Raw genomic sequence first — 20,691 nt, 5'->3', positions numbered from 1 at the left:
ACATTCAGCTACGAGAGTGGCCGGGGGTTGAACTTTCCAAGTGATAAAACTTTGTATTTACAGTAAAAGTGCCATCTTATGTCATCGGTCTTGTACATGTTAGTCTTAAATTACCTGTTTTTTAGCTAAATGCTGTTATTTTATGTTTACACTCTACAAAAAGAGGACAGTCAGTTAAATTAATTGTGTGTCAAACAAACATACCTTGTGTGTTAAACATCCACAACTATCTAGGGCATTTTTTCTCTTCCACTTTCTTCCTCTTGTTTCTGCATCCATCTGTAGGATATGTCCTTTTTTGTGACATTTGCCTCTACCTTCACTTTGGATGCACAGTTGCAGTGTGCATGGCCACGGCAGTAGCAATGTCTTCACAGGTGCAGCTAGACCCGGCTGCAGAAAAGTATTTAAGGGAGGGAATTCAATTTGGGGCGGCATGGCGTAGTGGGTAGAGCGGCCGTGGCAGAAACCTGAGGGTTGCAGGTTTGCTTCCCACCTATTGACATCCAAATCGCTGCCGTTGTGTCCTTGGGCAGGACACTTCACCCTTTGCCCCCGGTGCCGCTCACACTGGTAAATGAATGATGAATTAATGATTGGTGGTGGTCGGAGGGGCCGTGGGCGCAAACTGGCAGCCATGCTTCCGTCAGTCTACCCCAGGGCAGCTGTGGCTACAGATGTAGCTTACCACCACCAGGTGTGAATGAATGATGGGTTCCCACTTCTCTGTGAGCGCTTTGAGTATCTAACAATAGAAAAGTGCGATATAAATCTAATCCATTATTATCATTATTTTTTTTTTTTTTAGGGGGGCCCCAAAAATTGACTCCTGCAGTATCTCAGTCCTCAGTGCTCGATGATAACACACACTATGTTGGAACTTTTTTATGCAAGACTGCTTCATTTCTCTGTTGATGATAATTAAAGTCATCTTACCTGCTCATCGTCCTCCTGGTTCTTCCATCTTGGGGTAACAAAACGGCAGCCATGCGAGTTCCCAACAGTGTCAACATCAAAATATTAATTCGAATAATTTTTTGGCAACCAAGAATACATTGATTTAAAGGCCTACTGAAACCCATTACTACCCACCACGCAGTCTGATAGTTTATATATCAATGATGAAATATTAACATTGCAACACATGCCAATACGGCCTTTTTAGTTTACTGAATTGCAATTTTGAATTTCCCGGGAGTTTCTTCTTGAAAACGTCGCGTAATGATGACGTGTGGGCGTGACGTCACGGACTGTTAGGAAATATGAGCGCTGCACACACACACAGCTAAAAGTCGTCTGCTTTAACCGCATGATTACACAGTATTTTGGACATCTGTGTTGCTGAATCTTTTGCAATTTGTTCAATTAATATTGGAGAAGAGAAAGTAGAAAGATGGAGTTGGAAAGCTTTAGCCTTTAGCCACACAAACACACGGTGAATCCTTGTTTAAAATTCCCTGTGGTGAAACTTTACTATGGATCAGAGCGGTCAAGCGAACATGGATCCCGATCGAATGTCAACCAGCAGGTTTCGGTGAGAAAATTGTGGTAAAAAGTCGCTTCTTTCCGGAGATAAGCTGAGCTTGCGCCGTCCAAAAAGCTGCTGTTAACTTCCCTGATACACTGGCGTCAAAACACCCGTGGACACACACTTCCGACTATCAGGTACTGTTAAACTCACTAAAACACTAGCAACACAATAGAAAGATAAGGGATTTCCCAGAATTATCCTAGTAAATGTGTCTAAAAACATCTGAATCCGTCCCAATGCAATCACGTTTTTTTTTTGTTTTTTTTTAGTCCGTCGCTATCAATATCCTCAAACACGAATCTTTCATCCTTGCTCAAATTAATGGGGAAATTGTCGTTTTCTCGGTCCAAATAGCTCTTTTTGTTGGAGGCTCCCATTAAAAACAATGTGAGGATGTGAGGAGCCATCAACGGGTGACGTCATCGTCTGCGACTTCCGGTAAAGGCAGGGCTTTTCTGTTAGCGACCAAAAGTTGCGAACTTTATCGTCGATGTTCTCTACTAAATCCTTTCAGCAAAAATATGGCAATATCTCGAAATGATCAAGTATGACACATAAAATGGACCTGCTATCCCCGTTTAAATAAGAACATCTCATTTCAGTAGGCCTTTAATGAATACATCAGACACTTTATTAATATGTATTATGTGCATGAACAAATAAAAGGTAATTTTATGTAGCTTTTAAACAAGAAAGACGTTTGAGCACATCAACATTGGATCAAAAACAGTCCTTTACAATCTCATTAATATCCTAGAAATGGCCAACTCTTTCATTTTTAGAACACAACAAAAGCTTAAATAGTTTCAAACACATATCGTTACAATAACCATGTATATAAGTGTTTGTGAAGGTTTAGCGAGCAATGCATGCTCACGCAGCGGGAATAATATATTTTTATTACAGTTGTGATGTCACAATAGATGACTTGCCTGCTGATGGCATTATAGTAATACAAATCAAATGTCCTCTTCACTTCATCCCAGTTGTACACATAATACGATGTGGAAAATGTTAAAGCCACACATTTTAGTTTTGTTTTTGGCGGGGACAACTGACTTCATCATCTGAAGAGGAAAAGCATTTGATTGGCTGTCCTTCATGTCTAACCCCCACCCCTCTTTCCCGTTATAGAGCTGTGATTGGATATACCTGTACATCGGATTTGTCCCACCCATCACCAAGACAAAATTAAATATGATTGGATTTTCTTTCTGTCAACATTTTTGGCTCTTTTTTTTATACTTAATTTAAATGTCAGTTAATTGCGTTATTGTCTGAGTCAATGTGCCTTTGTATTTGATTAAATATTGTCCTATTCTTTCCTGCTCTGACGTAAAAAATATATATAATAATGATCAAATTAAATAAACAGCTTTTAGCCCAGGCTGACTGTGGAGGGGCACAGCCATGGTGCAGCAAAGGCAGAGCTTTTTACATTTAAAGAGAGGCAGGAAGACTTACTCGACCGACATCTGCAGCAGCACTCTGTTGACCAAAAAATTGTGTATTCGTACAATTATAATCTTTGATCATGTAGAAATCATCAATCGGACTCATAGATGCAAAAACTACAAGTCATATTTTTTTTGTTGAATGCTTTTTGGGGCCCTCGAGTGACTGCGGGGCCCGAAGCAAGCGCTTAGTTCGCTTACGGCTCTGAGCAAAGGCATATGTTTAACTTAACTGTGCTACATTTGTTGACAACATTGAATTAGCAAACTTTGCCAGCTTAGCGTTCTCTTCTGTTTGTGGGTGCACAGTAAGTTAAGTTAAAGTACCAATGATTGTCACACACACACTAGGTGTGGTGAAATTTGTCCTCTGCATTTGACCCATCCCCTTGATCACCTCCTGGGAAGTGAGGGGAGCAGTGGGCAGCAGCGGTGCCAAGCCCGGGAATCATTTATGGTGATTTAACCCCCAATTCCAACCCTTGATGCTGAGTGCCAAGCAAGGAGGCAATGGGTCCCATTTTTTTTAATAGTCTTTGGTATGATTCGGCCGGGGTTTGAACTCACAACCTACCGATCTCAGGGCAGACGCTCTAACCACTAGGCAGCACCACCAGCTGACCGGCAGCAGTCGTCACTGCTTGTTGAGGACGGTGACTGCTACTTGCTTTCACCTCAGTCTCCAAGACACGAAAAAGTCTCCAATATTACCAGGAAAAGTCACTAGACTTTTTGCTAGTAACTGTTTATAAAAAAGTCGGTGCCATCCTTGAGTATTTTAAACTTGATGTGCGCCGATGAGACAAAGTTTGTCGCTGAAATGCCAAGTGGTATCCAAAGTTCTGTTTCAGAGCAAAATAGGCTGTCCCTCCTCGCAATCGCCGACCGTGTAAAAAATGCGCGCGTTAATCTTCATTCATTTTTGATAACGCAAAAATATATTTTTATTATTCACATGCGTTAACGTTGACAGCCATACAAATAATATATTGTGATGTATATCGTTATTACAGGAGGCTGCGGTATATATTGTAATATAGATTTGAAGCCACATTGCCCATCCCTACAGTCTAATTAAGGTGTTTAAACACATTTTTAAAAAGCTGGTTTCAAGACAATAATTACTTTTTGAAAACCAAGTGACTGCATGCTTCATCACCTCCGTCAAAATAATTCAGATGACCAACTGCACCACAAGTTTATAAAGCGAATTAGGATTAATCAATTAATACAGCCTATTTTATAACCTGCTTCCCAAGAAAATACAACAATTCTTCTCAACAAAAGAGGAGAAATATAATCTTAGAGAAAAATATAATTTAAAACATTTGTACCCACGTACAACACTAAAGACCTTCAGTGTATCAGTATGTGGAATTAAATTATGGAATGGATTATGCAAAGCAATCAAACAATGTACTAATATGATCCACTTCAAGAAACTCTTCAAACTGGAAGTGTTTACAAAGTACAAAAAAGAAGAACCATGATAAACATTCTGATTTTATTCACCCATTCATACTTTCATTCTCAAAATAATCTTACTTATCTCATCGTATGGAATAAAACTTACTTCACCAATTATTTATTTATTTATTTTTATTGTGATTACATATGGAGTATATTGTGAATACATTGAGAACAGGAAGTGAACAAAAGTTTTAGCAACTGTTATGTAAAAGAAAAGGGGTAGGATTAAATAAGCCCTGCTTCTTCCTACTCCTTTTCGAACATGTTGAAAAGAGAAACTGGAAATTGTGATGTATCATGTTGTATGCTTGCATGTTCGAAATAATCTCAAACTCAACTCAACTCAACTCAACTCAATGGCCTAGTGGTTAGAGTGTCTGCCCTGTGATCGGTTGGTCTTTGCACTCTGAATCAAGGGTTGGAATTGAGGGTTAAATCACCAAAAATGATTACCGGGCGCGGCACCGCTGCTGCCCACTGCTCCCCTCACCTCCCAGGGGGTGAACAAGGGGATTGGTAAATTGCAGAGGAGACATTTCACCACACCTAGTGTGTGTGACAATCATTGGTACTTTAACTTTGACTTTTTAACTTTAATAAGTGTAACGAATAGAGATTGATGCCAGGAAGTTAAAATATACACACACTTTCCTCATTGCCTCTGCAATAGAGCGTGCATGAGAGGTTTACATTTTTTCATTATGCACACGTTAAAAGTGCATTTTCAATGTTGATGACAAGTATATATTAGGGTAAATATACTCTTACTGTACTATATTTTGTAAAATATGCATTTAGGCTGTAAAGTGCGTTTTCGTGGACTACTCGATTAATCGTACAAACTATTCGCCAGCCTCAGGCTTAAAAGTTAGACATTCGAAAACCTTCAATACTACATTTAATACAAATTTTGTGTAATAACTGTCATTCTGACAGAAAACTTAAATACCCAATTCTACTTTTTAAAGTCTGCAAATGTGTTTTTTCATCCTAGAAAGATAACGAATCAAAATATATAATTGACTAATAATCAGAACGACATGCAGACATACAGTATCATGCAACGTTCATTAAGTATTATCAGTAATTTTTTACATCTTAAGGCGTGTGCTTTCTATACCTTAACGCTTCAAACTTAATGCTATTGTTTACTTTTATGTTTGTCTAGGTGTTGGCTCTGTTTGAGGAGGGTGAGGAGACGGTTACCGCCTTTGTTGAGCCTGTCGTTATCCTCCTTATCCTCATTGCTAACGCCGTCATCGGTGTCTGGCAGGTAAGATATACAAAAGCTGTTTCATACTCTAATACTCATACAACACATACTTTCATACTTGCTATCAAATATGCACATGTGACTTCACTGCATTTTTATTACTCATGTCATACACAAAATCGCAAACTTGTATTCTGAAATGGGGATGGGCGATATGGCCTTTTTTTAATATCTCAATATTTTTGGGCCATGTCACGATACACGATATATATCGCGATATTTGGCCTTAGCCTTGAATGAACACTTGATGCATATAATCACATCAGTATGATGATTCTCTGTGTCTACATTAAAACATTCTTGTTCATACTGCATTAATATATGCTACTAACTTTCATACAGAGAGGGAAATCCCAACCGACTCAATTTAGCAAAAGTGTATTTATTTAACAGTTATTAAGCAGCGGCGCAAACATTCATGTAATTTCCAAAACAGAAAGTGCAAGATTGTCATAGACATTTTAAAACAAGCTCTTGTGCATGATGTCACTCAGATGACACATCAAAACAACACTAAATTAAAGTGCAGTTTTTGTACAGAACACCACTTCAATAGTTTAAAACAAATAAAGTGCACTGTAGAAGACCAACTTTAAAGTAATGTCCTTTTATAATAATAGTTGTAATAATAGTTATAAAAATATTGACACTTATAGTATTTAATATAGTAATTGTTATAGTAATAATAGTAGTAATAGTAATAGTTATAGCAATAGTTAGATTGGTAGTAGTAGTTATAGTAATAGTTGTTGAAATAAAAGTTATAGTGATAGCAGTTGTTACAGTTATAGTAGTAGTTATAGTGATCTATTAATAGTTATAGTTCTAGTAATTCTTATAGTAGTTGTTATAATGTTTTAATTTTCCTGAAGGAATCAATAAAGTACTATCTATCTATCTATACTAAAAGTTATAGTAAAAGTAACACTCAGTATCGGATTGATTGGCCCATCCTTATCAAATACTACAATGAATACATATGGATATAGCAATAGTGGAAGTTTTAGCAGAACTGCCTTTTCTTAATTAAAACCAACCACAACCACATATACACATACATAATCCATACACAAATAATGTATGTACTGTACTATACTATCTATGCCATACTATATGATGATTGTCCTATAACAATATTCATAAATATATATTTCTGCAACTTTTTTCCGATGTGATTGTTTTATCTGGACAGGAGCGGAATGCAGAGAACGCTATTGAGGCTCTGAAAGAATATGAACCAGAAATGGGAAAAGTGTACCGCATGAACCGTAAGGCAGTGCAGCGAATCAAAGCCAGGGACATTGTACCAGGAGATATAGTTGAGGTAGCAGGTGAGTACTCTTCATTTTTATTCAAAACACACACACACACACACACACACACTTTGACGCCCATTCATGACTGTGGAAATAAACACTGCAATGTCACACAACTGTATTATATAAGAGTGTCTATGGCATCCGGGTCATTGCAATCTCAAGGCAATCAATCGATCGCAACTAGACTGTTTGGTCTGTCGTAAAAGACGTTTTGCCTCTCATCCAAGTAGGCTTCCTCACTTCATGCTCATAGACTTAGATTGGTCTGATATAGTCTAAAAAAGTAAGATTGGTCAGATCTAGACTAGATCCGACCAATCTATTTGGATGAGAGGCTTAAATGACTGACATTGGCATTTGCAGTAGGATTGCTCTTACATCTCAACAGTTGTTTTCCTCAATATGATAAGACGGAACCATTCTTTGCCCAAGCAAACTCTCCTGGTGTTGGAGTATAAATATTTGGTAATATAAGTCTAAGATTACCAGCTCTATACTCTCGGCAGCGTTCTTGAGGGTACATGGGAGTTTGCCCAACCAGTCTACATGTACTTTGTGGACTTGGAGACGGCATTCGAGCGTGTCCTGTGGGGAGTGCTCAGAGAGTATAGGGTACCGGACTGTCTGATTGTGGCGGTTCGCTCCCTGTACGATCAGTGTCAGAGCTTGGTTCGCATTGGACCCGTTTCCAGTGAGGGTTGGACTCCGCCAAGGCTGTCCTTTGTCACCAATTCTGTTCATAACTTTTATGGACAGAATTTCTAGGCGCAGTCATGGCGTTGAGGGGTTCCGCTTTGGTGGCCGCGGGATTAGGTCTCTGCTTTTTGCAGACGATGTGGTCCTGATGGCTTCATCTAGCCGGGATCTTCAGCTCTCACTGGATTGGTTCGCAGCCGAGTGTGATGCGACCGGAATGAAAATCAGCACCTCCAAGTCTGAGTCCATGGTTCTCGACTGGAAAAGGGTGGAGTGCCACCTCCGGGTTGGGGAGGAGACCCTGCCCCAAGTGGAGGAGTTCAAGTACCTAGGAGTTTTGTTCACGGGCGGGGGAGGAGTGGATCATGAAATCGACAGGCGAATCGGTGCGGCGTCTTCAGTGATGCGGACGATCCGTTGTGGTGAAGAAGGAGCTGAGCTGGAAGGCAAAGCTCTCACTTTACCGGTCGATCCACGTTCCCATCCTCACCTATGGTCATGAGCTTTGGGTCATGACCGAAAGGATAAGATCACGGTACAAGCGGCCGAAATGAGTTTCCTCCGCCATGCGGCGGGGCTCTCCCTTAGAGATAGGGTGAGAAGCTCTGCCATCCGGGAGGAGCTCAAAGTAAAGCCGCTGCTCCTCCACATCGAGAGGAGCCAGATGAGGTGGTTCGGAAATCTGGTCAGGATGGCACCCGAACGCCTCCCTAGGGAGGTGTTTAGGGCACATCCAACCGGTAGGAGGCCACGGGGAAGACCCAGGACACGTTGGGAAGAGTGTCTCCCGGCTGGCCAGTAGGACAAGTGAATCACCCGGGGGAGCACTTTCCAGTACTCCCTCGAGTGTACCCAAAAAGGGTGGGTATTCTGAACTGCTGTTTGGTTCGTAAGCACAAACAACAGTCAGGACCCGTCCCCCCACCCGAAGGCGAAGGGAAGCTACCCTCTCGTCCACTGGGTTGAACTCAAACGTGCAGGATTTGAGCCGGGGGGCAACGAGAATTGCCACCCCAGCCCGTCGCCTCTCACTGCCGGCAACGCCAGAGTGGAAGAGGGTCCAGTCCCTCTCGAGAGAACTGGTTCCAGAGCCCTTGCTGTGCGTCGAGGTGAGTCCGACTATATTCAGCCGGAACTTCTCTACCTCGCGGACTAGCTCAGGTTCCTTCCCCCCCAGTGAGGTGACGTTCCACGTCCCAAGAGCTAGCTTCTGTAGCCGAGGACCGGACCGCCAAGTGCCCTGCCTTCGGCTGCCGCCCAGCTCACAATGCACCCGACCTCTATGACCCCTCCTATGAGTGGTGAGCCCATTGGAGGGATGACCCACATTGCCTCTTCGGGCTGTGCCCGGCCTGGCCCCATGGGGACAGGCCCGGCCACCAGGCGCTCGCCATCGTGCCCCAACTCCGGGCCTGGCTCCACAGCGGGGCCCCGGTGACCCGCGTCCTGGCGAGGGAAATCTGAGTTAATTTTGTTGTAATTCCATAGAAGTCTTTGAGCTGCTCTTTGTCTGATCACTCACCTAGCACCTGTTTGTCTTGGGAGACCCTACCAGGGGACATGAAAGCCCCCAGACAACATAGCTCCTAGGATCATTGGGACACGCAAACTCCTCTACAACGGTAAGGTAGCAGCTCAGAGAGGATGATATCATACATTGAAATGCAACACAGTATATTTAAAACAGTTTAGAATATTACTATTTTAATAATAATAATAATGATAATAATAATAATAATAATATAGTTGACGGATTTGCCTTAATGACATTTTCTAGTGACATGGGCACTTATTTTATTCAGTCCTTCTTCATGTGTGTTTGGGTTGATGTGACCAAAAGCACTCTGGAATTCTGTTTTGGAATTCAGGCGTATTCCTTTACACACAACAAGAAACACAAACAAGCCTACACAAGTAGTAAAGCATGAAAACACTTCACTGTACATGCACTCACACATCTTGTCAACACCACACGTCATCAAGTAAATTAACTCTATTACTGCTGCAAGTTCAACTTTATTAGTTTTAACACACAAAACTTTTGTACTCTTGATTAGGTAAAACAGCACAAACTATTCACATCCTTCCAGGAGCTTTGACATCCATTGTCCTAATCACACAACACACACAATCCTTTGCAAATGGCCTCGGTAAGGCTGTGCTATAAACACCTCAGCAAGACCAGTACTGCAAAAGATGACCCTTCCCCTTCTTTAAGAACACCTGGGATGTTTTGACAAGATAGCGCCGGGGACTGCTGTCATGTGTGTTAGTACGCTTTATTTTGTTTGTTTCTCTATGTTAACTTATTTTTATGTCAAGATATGTGGAGCTCTTTTACCAGAGAAGAGCTTATGAATAAGAGGGCTATAACTCCACCTCACATATTTCCCACTTTTCTGACGGAATCCGTGGAATTATTGGACATTCTGGTCAAAGGTGCCCTCGCCTTTGTCGGTGTCAAACTCAATTTACCTGGGGGCCACTGGATGCAGAAACTGGGTGAGGCTGGGACGCAAGAAAAGTTTTCTCAAAAAAATCTAACTTGCACTTTTTAATGAATTCACCTTCTTTGAATGGCTTTCCCGCCCTAGCAACATACTTGCCGGCTCTCACGATTTTTCCGGGAAACACCCAAATATCAGTGCACCTCCTGTCAATCTGCCGGGGCATTCATTCTCCCAGTTTTCACCCGGATAACAATAGTAAAGACGTGTTTGGTGTTCTGTACGAACTACGGTCTCGTCCGATTTTCCACCATACAGTGTGCAGAACCCAGTCATATATTGTGTGAGGCTTCAGCAGACCCATGGAAGGGACTGCAAAACATACTTATTCAACAGCCATACAGGTCACACTGAGGGTGGCCGTATAAACAACTTTATCACTGTTACAAATATGCGCCACACTGTGAACCCACACCAAACAAGATTGACAAACACATTTTGGGAGAAAATCCAAAACACAACATAAACACAACAGAACCAATACCCAGAATCCAATGCAACCCTTGTAGTTACGGATACATGGGAATGTGGATATTTGTTCTGTTGTGTTTATGTTGTGTTACGATACGGATGTTCTCCCAAAACGTGTTTGTCATTCTTGTTTGGTGTGGGTTCACAGTGTGGCGCATATTTGTAACAGTGTTAAAGTGTTTTATACGGCCACCCTCAGTGTGACCTGTATGGCTGTTGATCAACTATGTCTTGCAGTCGCTTACTGCGTCTGTTTGTAACGATTACAACTTGTGGCCGGGCTGGCACGCTGTTAGTACAGGTTGAAGAAAACGCTTAAGGCAGTGCCTCCACGGTGCCCTCTTAATATTGTTGTTAAGGTGAAATTCAACATTAAATTTTCACATCAAGGGGCGGGCCGCAAAAAAATAACGTCTCGCGGGCCAATTGCGGCCCGTGGGCCGCATGTTTGAGACCCCTGAACTAGAGGAAGAAAGGCGGAGGTCCTTTTACGTCTCTGTCAGTGCAAAGCACACTTTGCTCTACGAGGAATCTTTCTCGCCAATGTGCGCTCACTGGGCAACAAAGTGAAGAACTTCAGCTGCGAATGGGGACTTTTCTACATTCTCTGCTTTGTGTTTCACGGAGACAAGGCTCTGTGAGCTGATACTGAGCTGTGTGCTGCAGCTGGCATGATTCCAACTCTTCAGAGCGGATCGAGACACACGTATTTCCAGAAAAAAAGGTGGAAGAATTAGTTTTGATGAACAATGGCTGGTGTTTGGATGTCACAGTCATCCAAAAGTACTGCTCTCCTGAGCTGGAATATTTTCTCATTCTTTGCAAAACCTTTTATTCCCCCCGCGAGTTTGCTTCATTCATTCTGGTTGGTGTTTACATCCCACCGTAGCGAAGCACGAAGCACAACTAACAAACCCAGACTCCTCCGTGATTGTCCTCTGTGATTTTAACAAAGGCAATCTCAGTCATAAACTTCCAAAATACAAACAGTTTATTAAAGGCCTACTGAAATTAGATTTTCTTATTTAAACGGGGATAGCAGGTCCATTCTATGTGTCATACTTGATCATTTCACGATATTAACATATTTTTGCTGAAAGGATTTAGTAGGTAACATCGACGATAAAGTTCACAAATTTTGGTCGCTATTAAAAAAGCCTTGCCTTTACCGGAAGTAGCAGACAATATGCGCATGACATCACTGGTTGTAGGGCTCCTCACATTGTTTATAATGTGAGCCTCCAGCAGCAAGAGCTATTCGGACCCAGAAAGCGACAGTTTCCCCATTAATTTGAGCGAGAATAAAAGATTTGTGGATGAGGAAATTTTGTGTGACGGACTAGAAAAAAAAAAAAAAAGTAAAAAAAAGAAAAGCCGATTGCATTGCGAGCGATTCAGATGTTTTTAGACACATTTACTTGGATAATTCTGGGAAATCCCTTATCTGCTTATTATGTTGCTGGTGTTTTAGTGAGTTAAATAGTAATTGATAGTCAGATGGGGTGTGTCCACGGGTGTGTTGACGCCAGTCTCTGAGGGAAGTCACGGCAGCTGCAGCACGACAGAAGCTCCGCTGATCTCCGGTAAGAGGTGACTTATTTCCACAATTTTCTCACCGAAAACTGCTGGCCGACATTTAGTCGGGATCCATGTTCGCTTGACCGCTCTGATCCATAGTAAAGCTTCACCTCCGGGAATTTTAAACAAGGAAACACCGTGTGTTTGTGTGACTAAAGGCTAAAAGCTTCCCACCTCCACCTTTCTACTTTGACTTCTCCATTATTAATTGAACAAATTGCAAAAGATTCAGCAAAACACATGTCCAAAATACTGTGTAATTATGCGATGAAAAGAGACAACTTTTAGCTGTGTGTGGTGCTGGGCTAAAATGTCCCCTCCAACCAATAACGTCGCAAACGCGTCATCATTCCGCATCATCATTTATATATATATATATATATATATATATATATTTATTTATATATATATATATATATATATATATATATATATATATATATATATTTATATATGTGTGTGTATAGCAGGGGTGTGGACTCGAGTCACATGACTTGGACTCGAGTCAGACTCAAGTCATGAATTTGATGACTTTAGACTCGACTTGACAAAATGTAAAAAGACTTGCAACTCGACTTAGACTTTAACATCAATGACTTGTGACTTGACTTGAGCATTTTGACTTGACATGACTTGCTACTTTCCCCAAAACCCAAAGATTAAAACGTTATTCAGGAGCACTCCGTATCTTCCCTTGTGTACACGTGTCTGTCAGCGTATGTGCGCTTCCTGTCAGTAAAACAGCCAGTCAAATTACATCCACGTTTTTTCGTCGCACAGCATTCAGCCAATCTAATTGCAGAAAAACCAACGAAGAAGAGCTCTCAAACAACCCGCCGGTGAGGAAAAATGATGTCAAAAATAGTTTCGTTCGGGGATTAAAACTACGAGTTGGTCAACAAAAAACGAATTCCAGTATGCAAAACATGCGGTTGGAAGATTACAGACGGAGACGCAACAACTTCCAACTTCGTTTGACATTTGCAAAAAAAAGGGTAAGTTTTGAATGTAAGCTAATGTTTATTGAGATGGTCTCCTGTGGACGGGACTCTCGCTGCTGTCTTGGATCAACTTGAACTGAACTCTCGCGGCTGTGTTGGAGCCACTATGGATTGAACTTTCACAGTATCATGTTAGACCCGCTCGATATCCATTGCTTTCGGTCCCCTAGAGGGGGGGGGTTGCCCACATCTGAGGTCCTCTCCAAGGTTTCTCATAGTCAGCATTGTCACTGGCGTCCCACTGGATGTTAATTCTCCCTGCCCACTGGGTGTGAGTTTTCCTTGCCCTTTTGTGGGTTCTTCCGAGGATGTTGTAGTCGTAATGATTTTTGCAGTCCTTTGAGACATTTGTGATTTGGGGCTATATAAGTAAACATTGATTGATGATTGATTGATTGGCTGAGTAACGTAACTTTTATTTGTTGTGTAGTTAAATCAGTATGTCATGGCCAACACTCACTCCATTCTTTAAATCAGCCAATACTGACCTCTTCCTCAGCGCGCCAGCAGACAATGGACAACGATGAAGGTGTTAAGGTCAACACAACGGCTAATAAACAAGACATGGATGATGTAAAGTACCATGTGCTCAATTACCTACCTGTCAAGCACCACAAACAACCACATCCGGGAGACGTGGGGACTCCACCGCTTTGTGTTACTGCAAGTCCATCAAAATACACCTTCACAAGGAAAGGTGCAACTCAAAGGATAGATTCTTCATATCAAAGATCATTCCACCATACCCAGCCTCATCACTTTTCCGCACAAAGAGCAACTTCCTTCGACAATAGTGGTGCATCAGACCTGGCTAAATACCTAATGCGTAAAGAGATGGTTAGCTCTGGTCTTCTCAAGTTTGATGACCAACCACAAAATTACTGGGCCTGGAAAACATCATTCATCGGTTCCACAAGAGACCTATATCTCAGTGCACGCGAGGAATTGGACATGCTGGCTAAATGGCTTGGACCTCAATCAGCAGAACAAGCTAAGAGATTAAGAGCCGTGTACATACATAATGCAGAAGCTGGGATAGAAATGGTATGGCAAAGGCTAGAGGAGTCATACGGAGCACCTGAAATAATTGAGCATGCTTTACTTAAGAAACTTGAGAACTTCCCAAATATCTCAAACACAGACAACCAAAGACAGAGAGTTCGGGGACCTTCTTCTTGAGTTGGAGGCAGTAAAGTCAAATGAACTCTTACCCGGTCTTCTTTATCTGGACACAGCTCATGGCATTAGTCCCATCCTGATCAAGCTACCATATCGTCTCCAAGAAAAATGGGTTAGTGCAGGCTCAGCATACAAAAGGGACAAAAAGGTGGCTTATCCATTTCACTTCTTTGTGAACTTCATTATGGAAGAAGCTAGGATCCGCAATGACCCCAGCTTTACATGTGTCACCAGTGGTAACGTATCTAATGCTAGACAAGAACGACTTCAACCAAATTACAGGACACAAGTGTCTGTAAAGAAAACAGAAGTGGCGACAGTACCTGAAGCTAAGTACAACTTCCAAGAAAATAAACCTGAAGACCCAGATAAAATATGTCCCATCCACAATAAGCCTCACCCTCTACGTAAATGCCATGGCTTCCGAAACAAACCACTCGAAGAAAGAAAGGTTTATCTGAAAGAGCAACGCATCTGTTATCGATGTTGCGCATCTACGAGACACATGGCGAAGGATTGTAAAAAAGCCGTGCAATGTAAAGAGTGAGACAGCACTAAGCACATCACAGCGCTTCACCCTGGTCCACCACCAATAACAGAAAACTCCCCAGTGAAGGAAGATCAAAGCGGGGAGAACATTGAAGATCTCATCCCATCAGTGACGTCAACGTTTACTGAGATCCGTGACAATTCAGTGACTTCAAGATCCTGTTCCAAAATGTGTTTAGTCAGAGCATACCCTGCTGGCCAAAGAGAGAAAGCTGTCAAAATGTATACAGTCTTGGATGAGCAAAGTAACCGATCCCTTGCTAAAACAGATTTATTCAATCTCTTCGGCATCAAATCACATTCAGCACCATACACATTGAGGACATGTTCTGGGGTAATGGAGAAAGCAGGAAGACGTGCATGCAACTTCATTATAGAGTCATTGGACATGCAAACCACAGTACCCCTCCCCACACTTATAGAATGCGACATGATGCCCGATGACAGATCGGAGATCCCATCACCAGAGATCATTCAGCATCATTCTCATCTAGCTCCACTGGAAGGAAAGATACCAGCAGTTGACCCCAATGCAGAGATTTCGATTTTATTTGGAAGAGATATCCTCCAAGTGCATAAAGTAAGGGAGCAGTACAATGGACCTGACGAGGCACCTTATGCACAACGTTTTGACCTAGGGTGGGTCATAGTCGTTTGTCATGGAGGAGCTCATAAGCCAGCAAACATTAACGTCTTCAGGACTAATCTGCTACACAATGGACGAGAAACATTTCTAAGTCCATGTTCTAACACCATCCGTGTCACTGAAAAGTTCAGCAGGCCTAATCCGTGCCATGGTCTGCAAACCCCCAAACATCTGGAGGAGACGGACAACCTCGGCAGCCAGGTTTTTCAAAAAGCTAAGAATGATGATAAACCTGGTTTATCTCCTGATGATCAAACATTCCTTGACATTATGAACAGAGAAATATACAAAGATGAGTCAAACTCTTGGGTTGCCCCGTTACCCTTTCGATCACCTCGTCACCACCTCTCAAACAATCGGGAGCAAGCATCAAAGCGTTGTTCATCCTTTTATCACACACAGAAGAGAGACAACATATCTGCACTGCCAGGAGACTTCAACGTGAAAGACATCCACTCAAAACAATGGCGGAAAGTCCAACTTCTCGTTGATTGATTCTGGAAGCGATGGAAACAAGAACACCTGTCAACCATACAACCTAGGAGAAAATACAAAGATGAGTCAAACACTTGGGTTGCCCCGTTACCCTTTCGATCACCTCGTCGCCACCTCTCAAACAATCGGGAGCAAGCATCAAAGCGTTTTTCATCCTTTTATCACACACAGAAGAGAGACAACATATCTGCACTGCCAGGAGACTTCAACGTGAAAGACATCCACTCAAAACAATGGCGGAAAGTCCAACTTCTCTCTGATAGATTCTGGAAGCGATGGAAACAAGAACACCTGTCAACCATACAACCTAGGAGAAAATGGTATGCAGAAAGGCCTAACCTGCAAGTTGGAGACCTAGCACTTCTGAAAGACGGCCAGGTGAGAAGAAATTAATGGCCCACTGGACTCATCGTCAAGTCTATCAACAGCCATGACAACAAAGTAAGAAAAGTAGACGTCAAGATCATCCGACAAGGTACTCCAAGAATCTACACTAGACCTGTTTCAGAGGTCGTGTTGCTCCTTCGTAAAGAGACTGTATAGTGGTATAAAACATTATACCAAGCGGGGAGTGTTATGCCCGTTTGATTGTGGACTATTACTGACACCTTGTGGCGATGGGAAATGCTGCGCGTCAATAGTCTGGCACTTCCGGTTTAGTTTGGACACTTCCGGTTTACGATGTTAGTTCAGTTCATAAAAAATGAGAAGTAGACGAGTTGTGTTAACTCTTACAAGCCTTGGAAAAGATAAGTCTGTAAGTAAACTGTTTAACTTGTTTATGTAACTCAATACTAAGGTGGAAAGTGGCTAAATTTGATAGTAAGATGTGTATTGAAAAACGATTTTTGTGCACTTTTTTAATGAATGTTTGAGGATTCAAAATGGCTGCCGTTCGCATATTTCCACCATTGAAATAGTTTCAAAACTCAGCAGTATTTGTTTGGTAATAATGCTGTATATTTGTGTAAAGCTAATGTTTACATATTGTGTATTACATTTCAGTTTGTTAATTGAATCATACAGCTTATACATTGTCATTGTGTGTATTCCAGTTTTACAAGAAGAAGAATAATAATAAAAAAAAAAAATCCAGTGCAAGAAAAAGTAAGATCAAAGGGTTATGGTTAGCTAAATGGATTCATCTGCTAACTTTATTAGAATGTCCTGGATTGGTTGTTAGCTGTCTGCCAAGTTTTATAACCTCAACACATTCAGTGAGGGCAGAACACTGTAAACTAACTGCTAATGTTAGAACCATAGACATCGTATAAGAGTAGGCAGCATGGAGCGCTACTGCCTACTCGCGCAGACAAGACGTGGGCCGCCATCTTGGAGTGGTGATCCGCTCCACTCAGTGCAGTTCATTTGGCAGGAGTAATGAACTGTCAGCATATGTCATTCATCTTACCTCACTGAATACAACTCATTTTCACCCCCTTTTTTGTCATACGTGTAGCTATGATAAAGGACACATGTTTTGGCATGTTCATAGTAATAGAATATTCTTATATGCTATAAGTGACCAGACGTCTGAGATCAAAACTGGGAATATAACCCCAGAGAAGGGGAAAAACGGTCAGGTATTTTTAAGTTGAAGAAACAATATGATTAAGTTATATATACATGTGTATATCCTACATAAACAATGTATGTGCATTAGATATCTATATATCTTATAGACTGTATCTCTGTTGCTGCAACAGCAGAGAGTTTATTCTGTCTTGACACTTTGTATTGATACTGTGTATTACATTCTTCCCTTAAATGATAATGTTTACAGTGATTGTTTTATATGTATTTTTATGTATGTTGCTTTGGATAAAAGTTTCTGCCAAATACTTAAACATATACAGTATAAACACTTGAAAGTCTTTATATCAGCTAAAACCACCAATCTGTTTCACTGGATTCAGAATAAAACCAAAGTCTGTTTTACCCAACAATGTTAGTATTTGAATATTGTTACTTGAAGACTTATTCCTGGTTACAGTTATACTGTTAAGAGAGTATTTTCTTATGTTTTGCCTAAAATGAGAATGCATCATAATCAGTGGCTGCTAGTGAATTTTGTTTTAGGTGGGGCTGAAAGTTTGTAAACCAAATACCTGTAGGGGCATCATCCTCCCCCAGAAGATTTTTTTGTGATTTTCACATACTAATATTGAAGATCTTTGCTCCTTCTCAACTCTGTGGTGATATCTTCACAGAATACAACCAATAGTACGTTAATGTTAAAATTTACTTATGAAAATGAATCCCTCAATTCCTAATTTCAACAGTCTGCTCATTTGAGCAGGAAAACGCTGAACGCCAGCCCGACATCTTTGTTTTCTACCTGTCAGTTTAGGCTGCTCGCCGGCACCTCGTCACCTCTTCAAGATGGCGGCCAAATTGCTCATGTAGTAGCAGCCAATGCTGTGTCTACTTATAAGATGTCTATGGTTATAACGTCATTGCAAACACGACAATCTGTTGCGTCCACTGCAGTACACTACTTTATTCATACTTTTTGTCGAGTGATTTTTTTTTAAGCAGGGATGTATGAGGTACATAAACATAATGTTACGTTGGTGAATGCATCACATACAGTAACGCAACATTAAGACGGCGGTCAGCAGCACCGCATATTTTAGCCACCTACAAAAAGACAGACATAGTCAAATAAAGGTCAGTTAAAATTTATACTATATTAAGAATATGTGTACATATTTTATAGGGCCCTGACATCTAAAACGTACGACTCTGTTCATTGTTATGTTCATGTATTTATGTTTTTCATGTGTACGCACACATAAACACACATACAGTATGAGATGAGATCAATGAGATAAGGTAAGAATAGGATAGAAACTGCTGTGGAACTAGTTAAAATGCAAAATGCCATGGAAATACAATTTTAACACCTTTGTGCAAATAAGTAGAGTTGCACTTGTTTTTTTAAAATGTGTTTATTCTGTAAAGGAATGAGTTAAATGTTTAAAATGACTAGTTAATAGTGCTATTATGAAGTGCAATGTCAGCACTATTTTTTTTCCTGCAGTTTCAAATGCACTTGTTTTAAAAAATGCATACAGCGTTTTAAAAGCATACATAATCTGTGTAAATATATTAGTCTGGGGTTAAAAGGACTTGAAATGATTCGAAAATCAAAATGCAGGACTTGGGACTTGACTTGAGACTTTCCAGTCTTGACTTTGGACTTGACTTGGGACTTGCCTGTCTTGACTCGAGACATGACTTGAGACTTGAGGGCAAATACTTGAGACTGACTTGTGACTTGCAAAACAATGACTTCGTCCTACCTCTGGTGTGTATATATATATATATATATATATATATATATATATATCTATCCATCATCCTCCGCTTATCCGAGGTCGGGTCGCGGGGGCAGCAGCCTAAGCAAGGAAGCCCAGACTTCCCTCTCTCCAGCCACCTCGTCTAGCTCTTCCCGGGGGATCCCGAGGCGTTCCCAGGCCAGCCGGGAGACATAGTCTTCCCAACGTGTCCTGGGTCTTCCTCGTGGCCTCATACCAGCTGGACGAACCACCTCATCTGGCTCCTCTCGATGTGGAGGAGCAGCGGCTTTACGTTGAGCTCCTCCTAGATGGCAGAGCTTCTCACCCTATCTCTAAGGGAGAGCCCCGCCACCCGGCGGAGGAAAGTAATTTCGGCCGCTTGTACCCGTGATCTTATCCTTTCGGTCATGACCCAAAGCTCATGACCATAGGTGAGGATGGGAACGTAGATCGACCGGTAAATTGAGAGCTTTGCCTTCCGGCTCAGCTCCTTCTTCACCACAACGGATCAATACAACGTCCGCATTACTGAAGACGCCGCATCGATCCGCCTGTCGATCTCACGATCCACTCTTCCCCCACTCGTGAACAAGACTCCTACGTACTTGAACTCCTCCACTTGGGGCAGGGTCTCCTCCCCAACCCGGAGATGGCACTCCACCCTTTTCCGGGCGAGAACCATGGACTCGGACTTGGAGGTGCTGATTCTCATTCCGGTCGCGTCACACTCGGCTGCGAACCGATCCAGTGACAGCTGAAGATCCCGGCCAGATGAAGCCAACAGGACTACATCATCTGCAAAAAGCAGAGACCTAATCCCGTGGCCACCAAACTGGATCCCCTCAACGCCTTGGCTGCGCCTAGAAATTCTGTCCATAAAAGTTATGAACAGAATCGGTGACAAAGGACAGCCTTGGCGGAGTCAAACCCTCACTTGAAACGTGTCCGACTTACTGCCAGCAATGCGGACCAAGCTCTAACACTGATCATACAGGGAGCGGACTGCCACAATAAGACAGTCCTGTACCCCATACTCTCTGAGCACTCCCCACAGGACTTCCCGAGGGACACGGTCGAATGCCTTCTCCAAGTCCACAAAGCACATGTAGACTGGTTGGGCAAACTCCCATGCACCCTCAAGAACCCTGCCGAGAGTATAGAGCTGGTCCACAGTTCCACGACCAGGACGAAACATGAGGCCGCAAATCCGATGACACAAC

At 42.0% G+C, this 20,691-nt stretch overlaps 1 protein-coding gene across 2 annotated transcripts in view; it reads left to right on the top strand.

Annotated features, from left to right (window-relative positions):
• The window catches only part of atp2a3 (ATPase sarcoplasmic/endoplasmic reticulum Ca2+ transporting 3), a 178,778-nt gene that overhangs the window by 64,860 nt on the left and 93,227 nt on the right, over window positions 1-20,691 (top strand). The window contains exons 4-5 of one of the 2 annotated variants that reach the window (XM_061898271.1): window positions 5,624-5,728; window positions 6,921-7,059. The exons of the other annotated variant lie outside the window; for it this stretch is intronic. Of the exons in view, the coding sequence (XP_061754255.1) occupies window positions 5,624-5,728; window positions 6,921-7,059 (244 nt within the window). The remainder of the gene's footprint in view (window positions 1-5,623; window positions 5,729-6,920; window positions 7,060-20,691) is intronic. 2 annotated transcript variants of the gene reach the window in all.

This window comes from Nerophis ophidion, linkage group LG04 (genome assembly GCF_033978795.1).
Source record: "Nerophis ophidion isolate RoL-2023_Sa linkage group LG04, RoL_Noph_v1.0, whole genome shotgun sequence".
In the NCBI taxonomy this organism is placed as follows: Eukaryota; Metazoa; Chordata; class Actinopteri; order Syngnathiformes; family Syngnathidae; genus Nerophis; species Nerophis ophidion.
This window is presented reverse-complemented; position numbering and strand designations above follow the sequence as displayed.